The sequence below is a fragment of the Tiliqua scincoides genome, chromosome 4 (assembly GCF_035046505.1).
Source record: "Tiliqua scincoides isolate rTilSci1 chromosome 4, rTilSci1.hap2, whole genome shotgun sequence".
NCBI classification, from domain to species: Eukaryota; Metazoa; Chordata; class Lepidosauria; order Squamata; family Scincidae; genus Tiliqua; species Tiliqua scincoides.
In genome coordinates, this window is record NC_089824.1 from 30,329,857 (window position 1) to 30,353,827 (window position 23,971).

General features: G+C 43.9%; 1 protein-coding gene across 1 annotated transcript in view; it reads right to left on the reverse strand.

The window, feature by feature from the left end:
• Positions 1-303: 303 nt before the first annotated feature.
• Positions 304-23,971, reverse strand: part of LOC136647465 (Y+L amino acid transporter 2-like) — a 37,642-nt gene continuing 13,974 nt past the window's right edge. The window contains exons 3-11 of the mRNA XM_066623016.1: positions 21,933-22,454; positions 17,653-17,778; positions 15,289-15,433; positions 14,254-14,377; positions 8,246-8,349; positions 6,348-6,444; positions 4,621-4,770; positions 3,141-3,324; positions 304-1,572 (exon numbers count right to left, since the gene is read on the reverse strand). Coding sequence (XP_066479113.1) covers positions 1,478-1,572; positions 3,141-3,324; positions 4,621-4,770; positions 6,348-6,444; positions 8,246-8,349; positions 14,254-14,377; positions 15,289-15,433; positions 17,653-17,778; positions 21,933-22,437 — 1,530 coding nt within the window. The 5' untranslated portion in view covers positions 22,438-22,454 and the 3' untranslated portion in view covers positions 304-1,477. The remainder of the gene's footprint in view (positions 1,573-3,140; positions 3,325-4,620; positions 4,771-6,347; positions 6,445-8,245; positions 8,350-14,253; positions 14,378-15,288; positions 15,434-17,652; positions 17,779-21,932; positions 22,455-23,971) is intronic.

A 23,971-nucleotide genomic window follows, 5' to 3' on the forward strand; every position in this document is an offset into this window, starting at 1 on the left:
TAACAAACAGCCCAGTCCTAACCAACACTGATATAGTGGGCCTGCACGGACTGCAATTTATCCAGCACTGGCAAGCTTCAGGCTGGAGGTCTCCTTGAGGCAAGGAGACATTCATCCTGGGGAAAGCCTCAGCCTCCACTATGGGACTACTCAGACCTGCGTCATAAAACTCATTGGCACAAGTTTCAGTGGACTTGTACCAGCAGATTTGACTTGGAAGGGGGAATAGGATATAGTGTGCTGGCACACACCTGATCCCACCCCCTCCTGGGCCTGATCTGCCCCCTGCCCACTCTCCCCTGCCCTGTTATGCTACTGTCACCTACTCCAGTGCTTGTTTTTCCTTGCACAGGTACTGGTAGGTCAGCGCAGGCCTTCCTGCCAGCACCACCAACTCCTACACTGTCGTAGAGCACTTTACAGTTCTTGCAAGTAGCTTGCAAGTGCAAATGGAGCTGAGGATTGCACTGTTAACAAAATAACAGGTAAATGGCCTTTTGTACAGCAGCTGTGCCCTGCAAGCGGGCAGGGCATAAGGGCAGGTGTAACAGTAACAGTGCCAATTTCAGCTGTTGTATCACTGATGAATGTAAAGTTGGGTATGTGCCAATACAAGAGGCAGGTATTTGATTCCTTGTTGTGACACTAGTGTCCTTCCACCCAATTTGATGTCACAATGTGCATTTCATAAGCCCCTTAGAGTCATTCAAAGCAGACAAAGAATATTTACTGGGAGAGTGGCACTATGGTGGCAGGTTTTGTCCCTGACCTGTGTGAGTTTGACTCAACAGCTGAAGAGTAATGCACACATAAGAACCTCTCTATGTGATCAGGCATCTTGGGCATACCTCTGTATGCACAGGCTCTCTTCAGACATTTGAACAAAATTACATACATTTGCCAGAGGTTATATAGATTTGGACTGTTTAACTATTATTTAGTCACTGATTAAAATGAATTTACACCCTGTATGTGTAAAATATTTAAGATCATTACAGTCAAAGTTTATAAAGTCTCTTCATATCCTCCTTTTGGAGAAAATGAAAAATTTCAGTTACGGTTTCAGATTCTCTTCTTCACATGATTCTACATTTTTCTTCCCTAATTTCTGCTTTTTATTAACAACTTTGGAATACTTACAGCACAATCCTATGCATCTTCAACTCAAAAATAAGTCCCAATATATTCAATGGGGCTTACTTCTAGGAAAGTGTACATAGGATTGCAGCCTTAAAAACCTAGCATTTATTAAAAGCTCATTTTTCTAGAACACATTTTGTATTTTTCAAAACAGGGTATAGTTTCAGCTTTTCACAAACTGGCAATCAGACAGGAAAGGAAGGGCTCACAACATAGCACAGATTAGAAACATCAAAATGATGCCCAGTAGAGATGTGTGTGCTTTGGCATGGCCCAAGAGCATGGAGAAGCATTTCCAGCTGCATGGCTGCTTTGACTGCAGAAACTGATTGAATGACTACTTGGCTTTGGTTTCTGAGGTCTTTTCTGTTTCAGCATCCAGGTCTGTCAGACAGCAGCATAACAGCAGCTGAACATACTTGGTGACTGTTGCTACAAGATAAAATAAGCACCGATAATTGTAAAAGTGATAACACTCATCATTTATAGCACTTCTGCATAATGTTGAAAGTCTGTTAACAAAGTCTATTAATATTGATTATTAGAATGATTTGGCTATTGCAAAGAGCACTGAGATAATGAGAATAACTAACAGCCCCATCCTATCTAAATCCCCATGTGGTGATGCAGCAGACCAGGTGCTGTACAGTGGTACAGCTACCACTGTATCCTGCAGGGATTTTTGGCTGCTGGAGGTCTACGTGGGGTAAGGGACATTTGAACCCTTGCTCCAAGGTAAGTCACAATGAGTCAACTTGGACCTGTGCCAGTCTGCATTGATCCAGATCAGACCTGGTAAGGGGGTTTGGATATGGTGCATGCCAGCACCACTGATCCTGCCCCCTCCCAGGCCTGATATACCCATCACCTGCCCCATTGTCTCTGTTCTACCACTTCCCTGCCTCTCTGCCCCTGTGCTGGACCTACCTGCTCCAAAGAGGTTCCTGCCAACGTGTGTGGGAAATATGCCTTCCCACCAGCATGTGGGATGCATTCTTCCCAATAGCATTGCTGGGCCTTGTGCAGCTACAAAGTGCTTTATAGGGCTTTTATGACAGCATGCACTGGTGGAACACACATTCCATTGGCACTGTGCTTAGAGCACAGTGCCAGTGGAAAGTGGTTCTCAAACTTTTTTGAATGACAATCTGTCTGGGACCCACTGGAAGTGATGTCATTAACCTGGAAGCTGTGTCATGGCTGAAAGTGACATCATCAAGCTGAAAGTGCAGCCATTGTGAGGCCAGAGCTTGCTGCTTTCCTGAGAATGCAGCAATAAGTTGGGTTATTTCTCAGCCGTTTTCAAACAGCAAAGTGAAACAGGAAAAAAAATGTATCTACAACCTTGACATAAGCAAAATAAGCCTTCCCCCTTTCCAGCACCCCATCTTCCCATATTTCCAATGGCAGCTGCGCTAGGTGTTACGCGACCCATCTGAAACTGGTTCGCGACCAACCTAGTGGGTCCCAACCTACAGTTTGAGAAACAGTGTGCTAGAGAATTGAATAGCAATTGAAATAAACATAATTTTTAAAATCCATCAAACTGTATAATACTTTGCATTTAAAAGTATATTCTTCTTGTATTCCAAGAATGTGTGCTTGTACCACAGTGTGAGTGCAAACTGCTAGAGCAGTTTCCCAAGGGCTCCTCCTCCAGCTGTTTCTGAGCATTGAGGAACCCTCATGAATAGTATGGGATGAGAAACAGGAGTCTGCATTGGGCAGGGGAAATTGCCATGAATAAGGCAACAGTGTGGTTTTATCCCACAACATTCCCAAGGATCTCCTGGGCCTCAGGAGTAAGGTTTTTTGGGGAACTGGAGAAGATGCCCTTGACAGGAAGGTGTAAGGAAGAGCACTTTTTATCATGCTGCTATGCAAGCGCTAATTAGGATACAACCCAAAATATTTCATTGTGTTAATAGGCTCTTAGAATACAGTGAAAATGGCAGGATATAGGCTTTGATGTAATTTTAAAATAAATGTTTGTGGCTTACCAGAAAACCACCGAAGACACTGCGGTCTCTTTTCAACTGGTAGGTAGACTCCCAAGAAATAAGCAGGAATTCCAGAAAGTGCTATACCAATTCCAATAACAGAATTGATGGTGTCACTGTAGAGAGGAACAAAGACTAGAAAAAGGGTGCACAAGCAGTAGACTATGGGGAAGAAGAGGCTGAGCTGTAGATAGAAAAAAGATGAATGCAAGTTACAGGAAGTACTTCTGAAAGTACCCATAACTACCATCATTTAATCGAAGTACTCCTGCAGCTGTTCACTTGCTTGATGGTTTGTTACCTTTCACTAGAGACACAGGAGCGATTATTGATTTAAGGATGCCTCTGTCTAATCCCTGAATAGTCAGGCAGGACAACCAGTCAATGGTTATACAAGCCCTTCCAACTGAACTTCCATATTCAGAGATAGTAAGCCATCGTGCCCGGTTTGTATGTCTCCAAAATGTATCGGGGATTTAAGGAAAGTTAACATCTCAGAAGACTATTATTGCCAACCATACAGCCGAATCCTATCTAACATTCCCCCTCCCCACATGCTGATGCAGAGGTCTCCTCTGGGAAAGGGAACATTTGCTGCCTTGCCAGAGGGTAAGCCTTTGCTGCCCAAATGCATCTACTTGGACCCATTTTGCTGGCGCAAATCTGAGTGGGGCAGGGAAGTTGGACTGAGGCTGGGGATAGAATATTGACAGCACTGCAGCCTCAACACAAAACTCCATCCCCCGGTCTCCATCCGATTCCACCAGTACTTAGTGCTGGGGCTTTTCCTGGTTCCATTTGTAGTGGCGACCCAGCTGTGCTCTATGGCGTGTCTCTTTTTGCTACAGCTATAAAGCATGCTGTGCCACCAGCACAGCATCATCTTTGGCTTAAAAGGCTTAAAACATCTTTGGCTTAAAATGCTTGAACGTTAAGCAGTTGCTTGGCTTGAGAGGCAGAAGATCTGTTCCTCTCCCACTCTGTTGCTTCCTTGGAATAGTTTATGACTGCTATGCCAAGGTCAACTCCTTCTGCCACATGTTATATCAATTCTACCAAGGGCAAACTTAAAAGGATTTAGTGGTTCCCTAATCCTGGTGCATTCCCAAACTGTATCTGGGCAGTATTATATAACATGGTATAATAGCAACAGCATAGTTATGCCAGCAACACTAGTTTTAGAGAAAAGACAGGGAAGTACCCTAGAGTCTGGGTATCTTTCTAGGTCTAGCACATGGTTGGACATCCAATAGGAAATATGTCTCCCATCCAAATCCTGAACTGAATTCAGATTACGTGGCATTGGTGCATACTGGCACTTGATATCTTAAGAGTCAAGCCAGTTTGCTCCCAAGCTTAAAGAGGTTTTGTACAGCAAAATGACAAAATAACTGTCTGCATATACTTAATAAAGTTACAATGAAGTCACACTGATGTACCACTTTTTTTTTTTTTTTGCTTTAATTCTTAGTTTACTTACTTTAATAGGCCGTATCCTATCTGGCTGGGTATATCTTAAGTATATTAGTCCGGCAATTGATAGCCCAACAAAAAACCAATAGCTGAAGCAATAGTAATTAATTAGGAGAAATACATCTTCTACAAGGAGGTAAATCAATGTCATGAAACCCTACAAGAGACAGAAACACAAAAAGAAAAGGGGGGGAAAAAACCTAAATCATATTCTGAAAACATGCTATATATGATGCTTTGCATGGTACTATAAGCTAAACAGTCAACACAAATGTTTGATAACTTTTTTTTTTACAGCTGAAATTGTTCAGATTGACATTTGCTATTGACATTTGCTATTGAATCCTCCACAAAATTTGTAATGATATCTTGCCAGAATGTCTCCTTAATCCTTTCTCTTGTCATTTCTCTCCAGTTTGTTTCTTTTTTCTGTTGTAGTGTAATGTTGTGTGATGTGGCTGTTGTTGCCATAATCCAGCAAGAAAGAGCTGCCTACTGAAGCAGTCTTTCTGTGCAGATCCCCATCCTGGGTCAGAATTTAAATGGCACAGGCATAGAATCCCTTGACCAGATGCCTGCATTCTACAGTCTGATGGCCCAGTTCTATCCATTCCCCTCCACCAATGCAGCAGGGCCAAAATGGTTACTGCTGCATCCTGTGGTGGGTGGCAGTTGTGGAGGTCCCTTACCTGAGGTTAAGTGTCTGCAGTGTATGGGCCAATCGGGACCAGGAAAGGGGTTAGGATTCTCAGACCCAATTCACCCATCTCCCCCCTAACCATTTTCACCTCCCCCACCCTGGTTCCACCCTCCTGCCATTCCTTCCTGCCTCCTTCCTGCCTCTTGCCATTCCTTCCTGCCGTCTTACCTTTGGCGGCAGGTGTCTGGGGATCTGCTGGTGCCGGTGGAAAGGTGCAGCCCTTCCTACTGGCATTCTTGGCACTGACTACAGAGTGGCTCCTGGCACTGACCCCCAGCACTGATCTGTCACTAGTTGACTAGTGCACTGTCAAAGCGCCTTTTACATCTGACAACATGGGATGGTAAATATAGGATTGGGCTCTGAGATGCACCGTGTCCAACAGATGGGGCTTGGATGTGGATGTGTACCCAGATGCTATCTAGCTGGTCCCTCTCAGCACTGTAAGGTATGGATGGGAATGGACAGCCTTACCTATTTAATGGCCTCTCAACACGGTTATTCTTGCGCATGTTACTAGTTCTGTGCCAGTGGCGTCACTAGGGTTTGTGTCACCTGGTATGGGAAGCCAGCATGTCACCCCCATGATTGACCTCCTCCCATGCAGTGATGGTGATGTACCATTGCCCCATCCCTGCTGGCTGTTTGGCTATAACTTTTAATAGAATAGAGATACATCAATGCAATTTATTTCATTGCATTCTGCATGAAATTACACGTTGAATGATATATATCATGATGGTATTATTGAAAATACCAAGATTTTAAAAATTTTGGCTAATAGTGGTGTCACCCCCCCCCCCCCACATATCACCTAGTACAACCTACATCCCCCTAGCAATGCACTATTCTGTGCAACAACAAGATAGTAATTTAAGGCTTGGTAAGGGGAGCTGGGTTTCTTTGCTTGGTTCAGTTCATGCAGCGCTAACAAGCACATAGCATATGACTAAAATAGGTTTCAAAGCAGCATATAATTGTAACAATGCAACAAGTGCCCACATCTTGCTTGCTGATGGCTTGTAATCACTTACATTAAAAAGAAGAGCAGGAACTGGTGTGAAACATTTGACATGAATCAAACTCAGGCTATCAGGGAGGTGTCCTTCTCTGGCGCCAACATAAAAAAGCCTAACACAAAGTTGAAAAAATAGATATCATTGCAGAATCCTGCATTCTGCATTACTGCATTCCAAAGTGACATTGTCATGGGTATAGAAAGAAGATTAGATTTGTTTGTTACATTTTAGTCCCATCCTTTCTCCAGATTGCTCAGTGTGATGCACATGGTTCTCTCCATTTTGTCCTCACAGCAATCTGATGGTAGGTGAACCTGAGAGGTGACATGCCTGATTCATGGTTCAGCAAGGCTTTAACTTGGGTTCCCACAATCCTAGTCCCCCTATGTTGCACTAGGTAGTGATGAAAAGGCAACAGGTTATATCACTCTAATACTGGACAAAAAGAGTGTGCAACAATTTGCTAGGTGCAAGAGGAACTACGTATGGTAACAAAGATTTTATAGAGCCACATTACTAAGCCAGACCAGTACAGCACCTTTAAACACTTTCCAATCTTATGTTTATTCCATGGTGGTGACCAACAAGTATGTAAATACAGAGATACCCCCCCCCATTTTATTAAAAAATATAAAACGGAGTATTGGCCACTAAAAATATCTAAGGATCTTTTCTATATTTTCAAGTAGTCACAGAGGCAATGAAAAAAGTTGCCAAGTGTGCAGCTGCTCCTGGTTTCTTTGTGGTGGTTCTGAGAAAATGTTGTTTCTGTAATATCATCCTGGAATGCCAGGGCTGGGGAGTCAGGGGAACAAATGCCCCGGGCAGAACCATGTGGGGGACACGGCACTGTGACCCTTTCCCCACTGCCATTTTGTTCTTTTTCAGGCCCATTTTTGAGACCTTAGAAGGCCTTTTAAGGATCGAGGAGGCTGCCTGTGGCCTTGCCAGCCAACAGAATGCATTCTGAGGCCTTTGAAATGCCAAAAAACAGCACTCTTGGTCTTTTGCAAAAACCAGAAGTAATGTTTTTTGGGCGGGGAGGGCAGTCCTGGCCCTGGGCAGCACCAGTTAGGATTAGGAAGGGTTAGGATTGGGTTGTCAGACTATTTAACATGTTCATTAATGATTTGGAATTAGGTGTAAACAGCAAGGTGGCGAAGTTTGCAGATTACACCAAACTATGCAGGTTAGTAAAACCACAGCAGATTGTGAAGGGCACCAAAAGAACCTCTCCAAAGTGAGTGAATGGGCAGCCAAATGGCAAATGCAATCAGCATCACTGCACAAAGTGATGTACTTTGGGGCAAGAAAATTCCAATTTCTTATAGGTACTGATGGGGTCTGAGCCGTCTGAGACAAACTAGGAAAAAGACCTTGGAGACATGGGGGATACTTTGAATATAACAATTTATTGTTGAACAATCAGGCCAAACAAATTAAACTTAATATCATCTTAATTATCATCACCATCACAGTGCTTAAAACTGGTTAGGCTGAATAGAACAGTCAAATTTCAGATATAGCAGTTGCCCCTTCTAATCTTTATCTATAATTAACACGACATTGTGCTATTTAATGCCACTGTAAAGTCTGAGACTTATTGGAGCAAAAAGTGAAAAGCTTATAAGGGAGTGATAAAACAGAGCTCACTAAATACAAGTGTGATGCATTATTCACACATTATTCTTTTTGCATCTTTTTAGATTGTGAGCAGCCCTTTTGGGACAGGAAGCCATTAGTTATTTGATTTTTCTCGGTAAACCGCTTTGTGAACTTTTAGTTGAAAAGCGGTATATAAATACTGTTAATAATAATAATAATAATAATAATAATAATAATAATCAGTGAAGACACATCACAAAATGCTACTGACATCACCTATCCAATGCAAGCTTCTGATTGTCTCATACCTGGAAGCTGCAATAATTGATGAGTTTAATCCTCCATAACAAGACATCGCCACTGCAATAGGGATGATCCATTTCGCATGGCTAAGAGCTTCATTACCAAATGTCTGCAATCAGAGAGAGAGAGAGAGAGAGAGAGAGAGAGAGAGAGCTTATTCAGAGCTAGTTTCACAATGTCAGCCAGCTGTCGTGGAAATTTACAGCTCAAGCACAAAGCTGGCTGGACCATTGCTGACAACACTGATCATCTTGAAAAAGAACCTTTGAAAATACGAAACTCATTCAGTTGTATCTCTGACATACAGCTAAACTGCTAGTGAGTGGATGATTTAAGCAACAAAAGAAAGTGAAACCAATAAATATCGGTATTAAAATAATGGCCAAATCCAGCAGTGGGATTCAGTCACTGCAGCGACATTTTGTAAATTCTCTTAAATGGCATGCTAGAGAGCCAAAAGGGATTATTCAATGAAGTGTATATATAGAATGTAGTACAGCATAGCTAGGACGGAGCAGTGGTTCAGGAGCTGAACAGAGACCTGGAAGATTCAGGTTCAAATCATTTCTCAGCCATGAAGCTTCCTGAGTGACCTACCTCACAGGGCTGTGGTGAGGACTAAAAGAGGGGAGGAACTATGTATACCACCCTGAGCTCCTTGGAGGAAAAGTAGTAAATAAATAAATATTAAGGGACACATGGAAGATTTAAGACCCCTAGAAACAAGCAAGAACAGGGCACAGGTAAGGGGAAATGAGGTGTTCATGTGTCCAGGAAAGAAGCACAGACATATGGGCCCATATCAATACCAGCAAATCCCTACATCACTCCATATCTGAAGGTAAGATGTAGGTGGCAATGTGCAACATTTTGGGGAAAAGACAGGAGAGTCCTTAAAGAAATTCACAAGCCCTATCTCCTGATATCCCCCCTGTTTAGACAAATCAAAGTCCCCTGTAGTCCAAAAGCAGTAAAGAGAGCTTTCACAAAAGGGAAAAGAGCTGGGCTCACTCTGTCCCTCTGTAATTTGAATACTGGGCTGGAAAGGGGCAGTGGCATAGCTAGAGGTAAGGAAGTTTTTCAGGAAGCCTCACTATGGCATTCCCCTCCCCTTCAGACCCATTCTGGGTCATGGAAGCAAAACTATGAAGGAGGAAATGGAAGCAGAATATATGCAGCGCTGCTAGTAACATTAAGGAGATGTGCCAAAAGGAGGCAGAACACTGAAAAAAGGACTTTTGGTTAAATGAGCTTACTAAACCATGTTTGTGCACAGGCTTTCAGAGTCCTTTAACCCAGGACCTTGAGACTTTCAGTCTAATCTTATGCATGTCCACTTGGACATAGGTCCTATTATAGTCAATGAGGCTTACACCCAGCTAAGTGTGCACAGGATTGCAGCCTCAGTGCCTTTCAGACCTTAGACTCAGTGCCTGGACTTTCAGAAGGTGTTTGACACGGTCCCTCACCAAAGGCTACTGAAAAAACTCCACAATCAGGGAATTAGAGGACAGGTCCTCTCGTGGATTGAGAACTGGTTGGAGGCCAGGAAGCAGAGAGTGGGTGTCAATGGGCAATTTTCACAATGGAGAGAGGTGAAAAGCGGTGTGCCCCAAGGATCTGTCCTGGGACCGGTGCTTTTCAACCTCTTCATAAATGACCTGGAGACAGGGTTGAGCAGTGAAGTGGCTAAGTTTGCAGACGACGCCAAACTTTTCCGAGTGGTAAAGACCAGAAGTGATTGTGAGGAGCTCCAGAAGGATCTCTCCAGACTGGCAGAATGGGCAGCAAAATGGCAGATGCGCTTCAATGTCAGTAAGTGTAAAGTCATGCACATTGGGGCAAAAAATCAAAACTTTAGATATAGGCTGATGGGTTCTGAGCTGTCTGTGACAGATCAGGAGAGAGATCTTGGGGTGGTGGTGGACAGGTCAATGAAAGTGTCGACCCAATGTGCGGTGGCAGTGAAGAAGGCCAATTCTATGCTTGGGATCATTAGGAAGGGTATTGAGAACAAAACAGTTAGTATTATAATGCCGTTGTACAAATCGATGGTAAGGCCACACCTGGAGTATTGTGTCCAGTTCTGGTCGCCGCATCTCAAAAAAGACATAGTGGAAATGGAAAAGGTGCAAAAGAGAGTGACTAAGATGATTATGGGGCTGGGGCACCTTCCTTATGAGGAAAGGCTACGGCGTTTGGGCCTCTTCAGCCTAGAAAAGAGACGCTTGAGGGGGGACATGATTGAGACATACAAAATTATGCAGGGGATGGACAGAGTGGATAGGAAGATGCTCTTTACACTCTCACATAATACCAGAACCAGGGGACATCCACTAAAATTGAGTGTTGGGCAGGTTAGGACAGACAAAAGAAAATATTTCTTTACTCAGCGTGTGGTCGGTCTGTGGAACTCCTTGCCACAGGATGTGGTGCTGGCGTCTAGCCTAGACGCCTTTAAAAGGGGATTGGACAAGTTTCTGGAGGAAAAATCCATTATGGGGTACAAGCCATGATGTGTATGCGCAACCTCCTGATTTTAGAAATGGGTTAAGTCAGAATGCCAGATGTAGGGGAGAGCACCAGGATGAGGTCTCTTGTTATCTGGTGTGCTCCCTGGGGCATTTGGTGGGCCGCTGTGAGATACAGGAAGCTGGACTAGATGGGCCTATGGCCTGATCCAGTGGGGCTGTTCTTATGTTCTTATGGACTAGATGGGTCTATGGCCTGATCCAGTGGGGCTGTTCTTATGTTCTTATGAAAGAAATGGAAGCCGTGACAGAGTTTATCTTTTGGGGCTCCAAGATCACTTCAGTCAGAGATTGCAGCCATGAAATTAAACGACATTTGCTTCTTGGGAGGAAAGCTATGGTAAGCCTAGACCAGGGGTCGGCAGCCTTAAACACTCAAAGAGCCATTTGGACCTGTTTTCCAGAGGAAAAAAAACCTCAGGAGCCACAAAACCCTTTTGACATCTAAAATGAAGATAACACTGCATATATAGGGTTTTGTTTTTTTTTACCTTTATGCTCTTATAGGTCCCATTTTTATAATGTAGCCCCCTCTTGTAGCTTTTAGTTAGTTTTGTCATACATTCCTGTCCTGTGTTTTCAGACGCCTGGTCCTCTATGGTGTTTTGCCTGATTCCAAGGCCATTCTCTGCCTGGAGAATTATGCCCACTTTAAGCAAATTAGCTCCCCTTCTTTCACCCAACAAATGACCCTGGTTCTGCCCTGCAGTCCTGCTGGACCCCACCTCCAGGGTAGCTTGCCTGTTCAACCTGCAGAGGTCCTCTCTCCTGCCAGCAGCCTCCCACCACTACAGCAGACCCTGGGTCCTCAGCAGGTCTTGGGCACAGCAGCCACACACCAAACTCCAGTGTCTCCAGCAGTCCATTAGTCACAAAGTCAGTCAGAGTATCCAGGGCAGAGTCCAAAGTCAATAAGCCAAGTCACAGTCCAAGGTCAGATTCCAAAGTAAGTCAGTCAGTCAGAGTATCCAAGTCAAAGTCAATAAGCTCAGTCAGTCTCCTCTCCAACCTGCACTCCTTCTCCAACCCACACCCCCCTTCCTGCCTCAGGTGCTCCTTATATCCCTGAGGGATATATCCCTGAGGGCCCTATTGCCTTCAAGTGGCTGCAGCTGTGCAGCACACTCCCTGGAAGCCACTCCCTGGCTTACTACTGAGTAGACACACAGGATGTCTCCTGAGCTGTGGAGGAAAAGCCTCTCCTTGCACTGAGTGGGGACCTGCTCAGGGAAAGGCGGGCTGCAAGGGCTTGCAATGGCTGAGGAGGAGGGCGCCCTGCTGGAGAGTTGGGGAAGGGAAAAACAGGGAGCTTAAGCCTGCAGAGCTGGCAAAATTGAAAAGGGAAACCAATGCGGAGCAGGTGGGGGTGAAGGGAGAGGAGGGCAGTGAGCTCAGGGGGCAGAGGGAAGCAGCCTGCCCTCCCAACACAGGTGCCTCCTGTTACCCCCTTTGCCACTTTCACCCGGAGGAGCCGCAGCAGACAGCTGAAAGAGCCGCATGCGGCTCTAGAGCTGCAGGTTGCCGACCCCTGGCCTAGACAACTTAATGAAAAGCTGAGACATCCCCTTGTTGACAAAGGTCTGTATAGTCAAAGCTATGGTTTTCCCAGTAGCGATGTATGGCTTTGAGAGATGAGCTTTGAGAGATGAACCATAATGAGGGCTGAGCGCTGAAGATGCTTTCAAATTATGGTGCTGGAGAAGACTTTTGAGAGTTTCCTGGACTGCTAGGAGATCAAATCAGTCAATCTTACAGGAAATCAACCCTGACTGCTCATTGGAAAGTCAGATGCTGAAGCTGAAACTTAAATACTTTGATCATCTCATGAGAAGGGAGGACTCTTTAGAAACGATGCTGATGCTGGGAAAAATTGAAGGCAAAAGAAGAAGGGGACGGCAAAGGATGAGATGGTTAGATAGTGTCACTGACGCAATGAACATGAATTTGGACAAACTCAGTAAGTTAGTGGTAGACACCCCCCCCCCCCCCGTCTACCACGAACTTACGAGTTTGTCCAGTTTCAGGTCCCCCCTGACCTGGCATACTGTGGTCCATGGGGTCACGAAGATTTGGACACGACTTAACGACTGAACAACAACAACAACAACAACAACAACAACAAGGCTTTATTCAGGATACAGGATTGTGTCTGACTTGGGCAGAGCAGTGGGAGAAGAGGACTTGCAAGGCTGCTTTGAAATTCACACCATGATTCTTCCTGCACTTCTCACTTGTGCCAGTGGGTGGCGCACAGGCCCTTTCTCTCATGCTTAGTGTCACAGAGGAAAAATAACCACTTGCATTAGTGAGATTTTGCATGGTTTCACTTTGGGTTTTTTATAAAAAACATTTTCCCATGGCCTCTCACAGTAGTCATAACCCCACCCTGCCTTTAGCCTCTGCCTGGGCTCCTTCAGGGCCTCTCACTGTTATTTGGCTGTAATCTGGCCTCTTAACGGCAACTGCAGAAAGTCCTTGCAGGGCTGGCTGCTGGACTTGCCTGCTTAAAACAAAACTATTTGAGCCATCAGCATCACAAGCTCAGCTGCAGCCCAGAACTTCTCCTCAATTCTGCTCATTAACTAACTGCATCTCCAGAATGCTCTCTAGCCAGCTGTCAACTTCCTTCTCTCCTGAAATTCCTGTTTCTTCATAGATTCACTCTAGGTTTGCCCCAGCAACCTTACTTGCCTTTCAAATACCCTGATTCTTCACACATTTAATCCATTTCTTTTTGTTTAATCTATCTTACCCTGGACCATTTTTCTTAATGGACCTTTTTCTAAATGGATCATGGGTCACTTTTTAAAATGGATCATATTTTTAATTGATTTTTAAAAGATTACTATTACACTGATATTACAGAGAGAGGAGGAGTGGGATTATGCATGCTGCTCCTGACCACCTTGCATTCAGCTTTACATTCACTGAACCTATGTACATACAATGGCATGCATACAGAGTTCTTCCTACACTGTTGGTGACCCTGCTTTTCCAGTGTATGGATGTACAATCTCTGACCATGTTAAACCGAATACATCTCAAGAAGAATATTGAAGATCTGGGAGAAGTGCAAAAGAAGGCAACCCAATGAGCACCTTCTTTATGAGGAAAGGCTATGGTATTTGGGGCTTTTTATTGTGAAAAAAGCAATTAAGGGGGAACAAAACTGAGACTTATAAAATTATGTGATGTGTGGAGGGAGTGGCTAGATAGAAGTGTTTGTCCCTCTCACCCAGTACTAGAACCAGGAGTCATCCAATGAAACTGGTGGGTGGGAGAATTAGTAAAGATCAAAGGATATGTCTTCACACAATGTAGAATTAGCCTGTGAAATTCTTTGCTGGGATAGCAACTAATTTGCATGACTTTAAAAGGGGATTGGACAAATTCATGAGAATATGCCTATTAAAGGCTAACTGTCATACTGTTTCATCAGATACAAATGGTTCATGGCTGACCACTGGTAATTTGCAACTTACCACAGCCACAGCATCACTTGCTAGCAGAGCAGGCATGTCCAGCACAACATAGTAGGCCACGTTTGTCAACAGGTAAATGATGGTCACAACAGGCATTGAAATGGCAATGGAAATTGGCAGGTTCCTACAAAAGGCAATAAAGGTGATGGCACTCTAAATTCACAAAAGCAAAGGGAGAGCCAAACTAGAAATGTGGCAAATTGCTCATGATACACAGTCATTTGCACATGCAACTTTCCACAAATCGGAACAATGGAAATGAAGTTTACCAAACTAACTACTCTTGGAATAATAACTGATGCAAGACCAAGCCAGAACTACTGCAAGACTATGGGCGCAATTCTAACCAACTTTCCAGCACTGGCATAGCTGTGCCAGTGGGGCATGTGCTGCATCCTGCTGTTGTGGGGGACTCACAGAGGTCTCCTCAAAGTCAGTGAACGTTTGCTTCCTTACCTAGGAGCTGCATTGCCCTTATGTTGGTGCTGAAAAGTGGGTTAGGATTGCAGCCTATGTTATATAGCCCAGTACTATTAAGCCCACTGTTAACACCATGACACATTTCTTACTGGTAACCTTGGGCTTAGCTTAACTTGACGTTTCAAAGCTAGAAAATGATGACTTGGGCAAACAGCTGCCCTTTGAATACAGAGAGTCATTCTCAAATCACTAAGGTGGCATCTCCACCTTTACTCATCTCCACATCAATGAAATGGAACTCTAGCATGAAGAATCCAACAATTGGAGTGGGGCTTTAATAATTCATTGACAGAGCACCTGAATTGCATGCAGCAGGTCTGGATTCAATCCCTGGCATCTGCCAATACAGCAGAACAAAGTTCTTGTCTGAAACCTTGGTGCACCGTAGCCAGCAGGGTAGACAAAACGGAGTAATATTGAGCAATTTGACTCTGTATAAAGCAGTTTCCTATGTAAAATAATACCAAGGAGAGAAAACCCCAAGGACAACACAAGTAATGATATAAATGGCAAGAGCAAAATTCAAGAATTCCGTTCTCTGAAATATGTGAATACCTTTCTGGATTTTTCATTTCTTCAGTGACAAAATTCAGCGTATCCCATCCAGAGTAGGAAAAGAGGGCTGAGTAAAGTGCAAGAGCAATGAATCCTGCATCTGTAGTGGAACCTTCAAATGGATCTTTCAGGTTTTCTGTTTCTCCTGTAGAAATGAAGAATGACAAGTGGTTATGCAGATACATAAACTATAGGCTGTTTGTATGAAACAGGGATGTCTCTAGAATGCTCGGTTTGAGCAAATTATGAGCAAAAGTAACTTCATTTTGCCTTTATTATGGTGATTCATAAATAGAGAAATCTATATTTTGGAGTTCCTTTCACATATTATGACACTACTCACACAAGAAGACCACTAAGATTGGCAGTTAAATATGCAAGAGAATCATCAAAGGTAATAGCAGTACGCCCCACATACAAAAAAACACAGGGAACTGGCTTAGAAAGGCCTTGAGGGGTCCAGTCATTACAGCAATTTTGTGCAGTACAGAAAGGGGCTCCAGCACAGTTGTTGGCACTCTGTGTTCATATTTGCCGAGATATATCTTTGAAAAGCATCTTGGGAAATAAAGGGCACAGTCCTAACCCACTTTCCAGCACTGACATAAGGGCAATGCAGCTCTGAAGTAAGGGAACAAACATTCCCTTTCTTTGAGGAGGCCTCAGTGAGTGACACCCAACTGCAGGGTGCAGCACACGTCCCATTGGCACAGCTATGCCAGTGCTGGAAAGTTAGTTAGGATTTGGGCCAAAGTGACATAATATATGGCACATCACATAGAATGTGCCAAATATTCACATCACATAGAATGTGCCAAAGTGAATGGATGCTGGTGTAAACAGGATTATTTATTTATTTATTTATTTATTTATTTATTAGATTTGTATTCCGCCTTTCTCCCTGAAGGGCACCCAAGGCGGCTAATAATCAAGTTAAAATACAAGGAAACAAGGAAACAGATAAACAGTAAAAATACAAAACACTTAAAAACAATTAAAACAAGATAAAATACATAGCAGCAGATTAAAAGCACGCAGTAAAAGACATAATTTATAAATTTATAAAAACAGCCCTTATAGTGCCTCGAAGGCTTTCCTGAATAATAAAGTCTTCAGGCCCTGCCGGAACGTTAATAATGAGGAAGCTGCTCTCAATTCAAAGGGGAGGGAATTCCATAGTGCAGGTGCCACCACCGAAAAGGCCCTGTTTCTGGCCGTCATTCCCTTCACCACTCTCAATGATGGTACAACCAACAGGGCCCCTTCTGATGACCTTAGAGAACAGACCGGATTATACGGAAGAAGGCGGTCTCTCAAATACGCTGGTCCCAAGCTGTTTAGGGCTTTAAAGGTCATAACCAGCACCTTGAATTCAGCCCGGAAACGAATGGGCAGCCAGTACAGCCACCGGAGCAGCGGCTGACAGAGTCAAACCGCCGACCCCCAGCAACTACCCGAGCCGCCGCATTCTGCACTAGTTGTGCAGTCCATTAGTGGCTCCAGTCCTCTCCCCTATTTATGACAGTGCTCATCCTGCTATGGTAAAAAGGCTCTGCCATTTTGCATAGAGCACACAGCTGATGGGCCAGTCTTAGCCACTGCTGCAAAATGGCAGCAGCATCAGAGCTGTGCTGCCACCAACCAGGGCAAGTAAGTTGGTGGGAGAGGTGCTTCATGGGCAGGCAGGGGAAAGGCAGGTGGAGTTTGGGGGAAGACTGGGGAAGGGTAGAAACAGGGAGCAGGCTGCAAGAGGAATCTCAGTGGCAAATATGCGTGCCAGATCCAACCCCTCTGGTTTTTGGCCCACTCCCCCCTCTTTCTCTCTCCAAACTTATGCCAGCTATATAGCTGGTGTAGATCTGACACATAGGCCATCAAAGAGCCTCTGCAGAAGTAAAGGAAAAAATATTTCCCTTACCTCAAGCAGAACTCCTGATGCCCCTCCTGCCAACCATAGAATGCAGCACATACTTCCATGGTGCGGCTGCATGCTTCAGCACGGTGTGGGATAGGATTGGGCAGTTAGACTATTTTGGAGCAAGCGATTTGTGGACTACAGCCACAAGGCTGGTTCACACAGTCATTTGGTCACCATGTATTCTCTACATGGTCATCCACAGGCATACACAAGACTGCAGTCACTAGGCCATCTGTGTGATGTAATACACCACCCAGAGATTTCCATGATCACGGAAACTACTGTTGCACATAGCCGCATGGATCTCATTTGTCCATATGGCCACATACCTGGGGATGGTTTGTGTGGAGGAAAGCAAAAATTATGGCATGAATTGGCTCATAGTTTCCTCTATAGCCTGCTTGGTTTTGTTAGTACTTACATGTAGGTATTACACATGTTCTTACCTTGACTAATTTTATAAAGACCCACAGCTATTACCATAATGAGGGCCATAATTTTGGCATATGTGAAAAGATCTTGTACTCTGGTTCCCCACTTCACATTGACACAGTTAATGAATGTCAGGGAGCCTAATGAGAAAATGGGATACAAACAAGATAAGCACAGTTAGCTGTACTTCATTAAGATATAGGTTACTTGAAGTCTTTCTGTTAACAGCACGTAAAAAAAAAGGTCACAGGAATGTAAAGGACAGGAAAAAAGAGACCTAATTTTTCCGAATGCATACCAGAAGCAATGTACAAGCAAGGTAACCATTTTAAACAAAAGTATAGGCCTTGCTACAAACGAAAGGCAAGAATGGAGAGATACTGGAATAAAAATAGTTATCCCTGGACCTTTCAGTAAGGAAAACATGTGTTTTTAAAATTTAAAACTAAATTTATATACAAATAAATTCTAAATTATCTGCTTCATGACTAGTTCTGCATTTTCTAAGCAGCATCAGCAGCTCCAAAAGGACAAGAAACCTTCAAGTCAAATTAGATTATTTAAACAGAGAAGAATTAGACACCCAGTGCAGATCTTTACTGTGGCCAAATATATAGCAGTGGATCTGGATTGGGGGGGGGGGGTTTGGTTCAAGTCCAATCTCCAACACAGATTGCATGGGCTTGGACCACTCTCATTTGGTCTCAATTTCCCACCCATAAAATGGGAATGACAACATACTTTACAGGGCTGTTGTAGAGATAAACAGAGGGCCTGTCCACACATTACATTACATCCTAATATCTTTAACTGTATAAAGAACTGCATTCGCCTCCGTTTTGCTCCCACAGCCCGCAATGGCTCCAAAGTGGAGGGGGAGGGGCCACTTGCACACCCTAGTGAGGCTCCCTGAAAAACTTAGTGCTTTGCACCCCCTCTAGCAATGCCACTGCTCGGTAGCAAACTCCTGGCCCCCTTCTGTGTCATTTGTAGAACTACTCATGGGAAAGACTAAAAGCATTTTTTGGGGGGGGGGGGGACATGCTTTGTACACAAGCATTTGTGACACACCTGAAGAGTTGTACACAAACAAAGAGCGGCCTTCCTGGGAGGACATCAAATATAGATTCACAATACTGTATTAAGAGTGTGTCTAGAATTCACTGTTAATGCAAATTTGGTAGCAAGCAACAAAATGAACAATGAAATCCTTGTCTACCCAGTGGTAGACCTACCGTGGCAGATGCTTGACATCTCTGCTGCAGTAACTGCTTTAGGAGTAAATAGTTGCTTTGAAGGCATGGGATTTTTTCTTTGTTAGGAATGTAGAGCAAAGGAAAAGGGTTTGCTCTCCTCTTAAACTGTTGCCCTGAAACAGACTGGGCCCCTATGGCTATTTTTGGACTTAAACGGAACACTTTTAATCCACTTCCTGTACAAAACTACCAATTAATGATGACTTTAACATAATCTGTAATTCAGCTCTCCCACTGGGGGCTATAAATCAAGATTGTGCTACCCACAAACCTCTAAACCAGTGGTTCTCAAACTTTTAGCACTGGCACCCACTTTTTAGAATGAGAATCTGTCGAAACCCACCCAAAGTGTCGTCATGATCAGAAGTGACATCATCAAGCAGGAAAATTTTTGCAATCCTAGACTGCAATTACCCCCTGGTGGATTGCAGATTGCAGTCTAGGATTGCAAAAATTAGATGGGACTCGTTAGCCTGGGGAGGCAACTCATCTGAGAGAAGGAAAACTCTGATTCCAAACCTCCACTGCCTTGTGGCTACATCCAGTTATGGAAAAGGCTTCAACCTTTCAAAAGGCAAAATTCAGAGCCGGAGTCCCTGAGGCAGTTCATGGCTGAACACAATCACATTCTTGCAACTCCTGCGATGCCACTGGAACCAACTGTATTGGCTTCTGCCTTTCCATTGGACCATTTCAGCGACATGGAGAGGGGGATTTGCTGCATGGGTACCAGTCTAATCTCCATATCTACTTTACTCAGGCTTCGCGCACTGGAGAGGACACTCTGTTCCAGAACCACTATTCAAAGCGCGATACCATAGTCTTCCGAGACTGAAGGATGCCAACAGACTGCAATCTTACCCACACTTACCAAAGAGTAAGTCCTATTGACTATCATTGTTAAAAGTATATACATAGTAGCCTGTAAAGTACAGATCTATAACATTTCCCCAAATGCAATCACATACAATGATAGTGTTAATATATTAAAAATAAAATACTGAAATGAATGGGGACCCAAGTGAAATTGGCTTGGGACCCACCTAGTGGGTCCTGACCCACAGTTTGAGAAACACTGCTCTAAACCGATGAAGTGCCAACCATTTTGCCCTGATTCTTAGCCCTTTAGATTCCAACACTGCTCTACTTCCCTTTGTTTGCTAGATTGATCCAGGTTGTTTCACCCCAACTTGTCTGGCTCTGACTGTTTGAATCTCCCCACTGACTTCACCCAGAGGGTCAACATTTTAAAAATCAGAAGCTGGCAACCTGTATATGCTGACAAAGCAAAAGCTGTAAAACATTAGAAAGTGTTTTGGGGTGATCAGTATAAGTGCAGAAGAAATAATCTGAAACTTTTTTAGGGGGAAGGGACATTAAACTCTCTTTTTGTACCACTCAACTTGTTTTAACAACAAGATGAGAACAGAATCAAGAGATACTCATTCTTTTGGTGCCCTCTAGCACAGAGAGAAAAATGGGCAGTTTTCTATGAACAAATTAGCTTCTGAAGATAAGTAGCATATTTGGTACATGTGTTTTATTTACCTGCAAAGTACAATATAAAACAGCCTGGGGAACATGTTTCACCGGTTTCCTATTTCCAAGCACTGGGTTAGAAGAGGAAGTTGTAGAAGATTGCTTTAAAGACAATTATGAACTACCTGAGATAATAGCCTACATTTGTGGTTCAGTGATGGAAATGACGGCTTACAAAAGAAGACATTTAAGTGTTCATTGCACCCAGGAGATGGAGAACTGGACTTGGCTTGGGGAGACCTGGGTTCAAGGTTCAGCTCTGGCATGGATGAGTTTATGTAAAATAAATTAATAAAAAAAAATTTGCTGGCCAGATTGCTCCAGATAGTTTCACCCCGACTTGTCAAGTTTGCTCCTGTTAAATAAAGAGGTAAATAAAATAAAATACAATGTGGCCTTCAACAATTACCTCCCCTTAGCCTCATTTTTTGTAAAATGTATGCATGCAAGGGGTGGCCTTGGAGGCCTTCCAGGTCAGGCACTGGCTGAGGCAGCTCGCCTGAGAGAACTCACCTGGCCTGGCCAGCCCCTAAATCTTTAGTACTGATGGCAGTGGTAGAACCATCAGGGAGCATCATTGGAGATCCACAGCAGGCCTTTGCCCCTGGAGCTCCAGCAACTAAGAGGCTGCACTGTTTGCACAGCTGGGCCCTGGCTTCTTGTAGCTTTCCTCATCATACAAACAGAGTGTATCCACATACTGTTTGTATGCACGCAGGATCACTCAATACCCTGTATGTGCACGTTCATGTTCAATCATTCTAGTTATGTTGTGTGAAAGGGACTAGAATCAAGTTTTCCTTGATTCTGGGTAGCACACCATGGTCCTGCATGACAGTTTGTCATCTGAAACATGGTGGCATCCCTCAGGTGCAGTTCAAGCATGTGCTTAAAGCTATGGATGAATATGCAAGCAATTGAGGTACATACACAGTATCATTTCTAGCCACCCAAAGAAGAACATAAATATTGCCTTACTGTATCTGATCAATGATCTATTCCAGCCTTGTGTTACCAGCATTGGTGATTTCCAGCACTAGTGGCATGATCGGAGGTAGCATATCAAGATAATAGCCATTCCTGTTGCTTATTCCCAAAAGCTGGCAAAGGCATCCACCCAACCTCTGGGGAAAAAAGTGCTTAGCCCTACAATATAAGGAATTGCCTTATTCAGTCCAATCATTAGGTATCTAGACTTGTACACCATACATTGACTTTTTCCAGTCTCAGACAAAGGGCTTTCTTTGTCCCTTTCTATTTCTTTCTTTCCTGTCATTTACAAAACACCAACATACCTTAATATTTAATTTTTGGCATCCTCATGCAAAATCTGTTGAGCTAGTTGGAATCTAGAAGTTTTCTTTGCCAGCATGGCAGGAGACCAACTCTTTCCTATCCACTTTCCCCCCTCCCCCGAAGACAAATAAAGCCATAGTTTGCATTCTGAACCTTTGTCATCAAATTAAATTGGTGCACTGACAGACTGCAATCTTACTTACAGATGCAAGCCGCTGCAATCAACCGAACTGCTCCGTAGGGTGGTTCGCAGAATGGAAATATCGGCTGAACAATATAATTAGCAAACGTGATGGCTATGACAGCCTGAGTTGTTGGTTCAATAATGAGCAAGGAAGACCACAGTCTGATGAAAGCTATAAAGCCTCCAAAAGCTTCCAGGATGTAGGCATAGCTTGCTCCTGATTTAATGATGGATGTTCCCAGTTCTGCATAACACAAGGCTCCAAACAACGAGAAGATCCCACCAAGGGCCCAGAGAAGAAGTGCGAGTCCATATGAAGCACTGTACATCAGAACCCCCTTGGGGGAGACAAATATCCCAGAGCCAATCATGTTCCCTACTATTAAAGAGATGCCATTCAGCAAGGTGATTTCTTGTTTCATCTGCATTTTCTCCTTCTTCTCCTCTGCCAATGCATCCAATTCATGTAATCCATCCTTGGCAATGTCCTTTTTGCTGCAACACGTCCTCCAAGGGTCCGTCATCTTCAGTTAAGCATTCCCTAGAAGTGAGGAGAAAGAGCAAACATTTTCATCTGCAAAAAATGGCCCCATCAGAAATGACAGTGGTGGGATCAGATGGTTGAGGACCACACTGTGGCTGCTTTCAAAGCTGACTACAGGGTGAGGCACTTTTTAAAGGGGTGTCCTCTTATATTTAGCAGGGGGAGAGCAGCAGTCCCTCTTCACCCCAGCATGACACCTTTTGCAGTGTCTCTCTTGCTAAACTGTGAGCCCTTTGGGAACAGGGAACCATTTCTCGATTTATTTCTATGTAAACTGCTTTGTGAACTACTCTGTTGAAAAGTGCTACACAGTCAGTTCTTGTTATATGCAAATTCACTATTTGTGAATTCACTTATCTGCTGGGGCAGAATTGCCATCTACCTCTTGTTATCTATGACTCTATTCTCGTTATCCATGAATAATGTGCTGGTGCCGCATCAAATGGGCATTGGCATTGGCTCATGGAAAATCGTTGGACACAATTGTGTCCGCTTCCAGACTTGCCCCACCATCTTGGGCACCATCTTGGGGACTCCAGCTGAACTTTCACAACTCTAGTGATGAGGAGAGGCTGGTGATGAGAGGTCTCTGGAAGGCTACCTGAGGGTTGCTCCAGGGCTGGGGCAAGCCAAGGGAAGGAACTAGGTGAGGAGGATGACAGGTGGAAGAGGAGAACAGGTGAAGCAAACTCCTTTCCACTGCTGATCTCTGAGACCTCATTGTTGGGCCAGCAAACTTCAACAAGTCAAGAGGTAGCCAGCATGGAGAAATAGCCATCATCATCACCACAGACTTCAATGCATCAAAGGATATCCAGCATGGAGGAGGAAACCCCAATGTTGGAGATGTAGATGAGTCCTTACTGTCACCTAACCCAGAGATTTCAAGTTAAGATTCAGGTTCATAAAGCTCATAGTGTATGGTGAGAAGAGTCCCCTGGACATAACCCCATTTTTCCCACAAGCTCAGTGATTCAATATCCACTAATTCGGAATCCATTAGGTTTTCCAGGAACCTAACCCTAGTGGATAACAGGATCTGACTGTACAGTATAAACATTCTTAATAATGGTGACTGTAGCCATGTGGGGAGGTGGTCATCTGCGTATTCTCCGGCCACATGCACATGTCCAGTGGTGGAAATGCAGGGTTCACTATCCAACTGCCTCTCCATACAGTTAGTGCTGCCACATAACAAGTGTATTTCCATAGAGGACTATGTAGATTGCCATGAAAGTAGGTAGATGGCCACAGTAATAGGAGCTGTAACTGGTACTCTGTGTGTGTCTCTGTGTGCGTGTGTTCATTCTGAAGCAAATTAATTCATCATATCATTGCGTCAAGTTGTACAGTTTCTGAAACTTTGCAAAATGTCACTTCGGCTAAATGATGGGCCAATCCACTATCCGCTTAATAGATCAAATGTAGCATATAGATGATCAGCCAACCCAAGAAGAACCTGGAGCTAGAGAGTGCACTTTGCAATTGCCGAGCATCCCCTATTTAAAAACGCC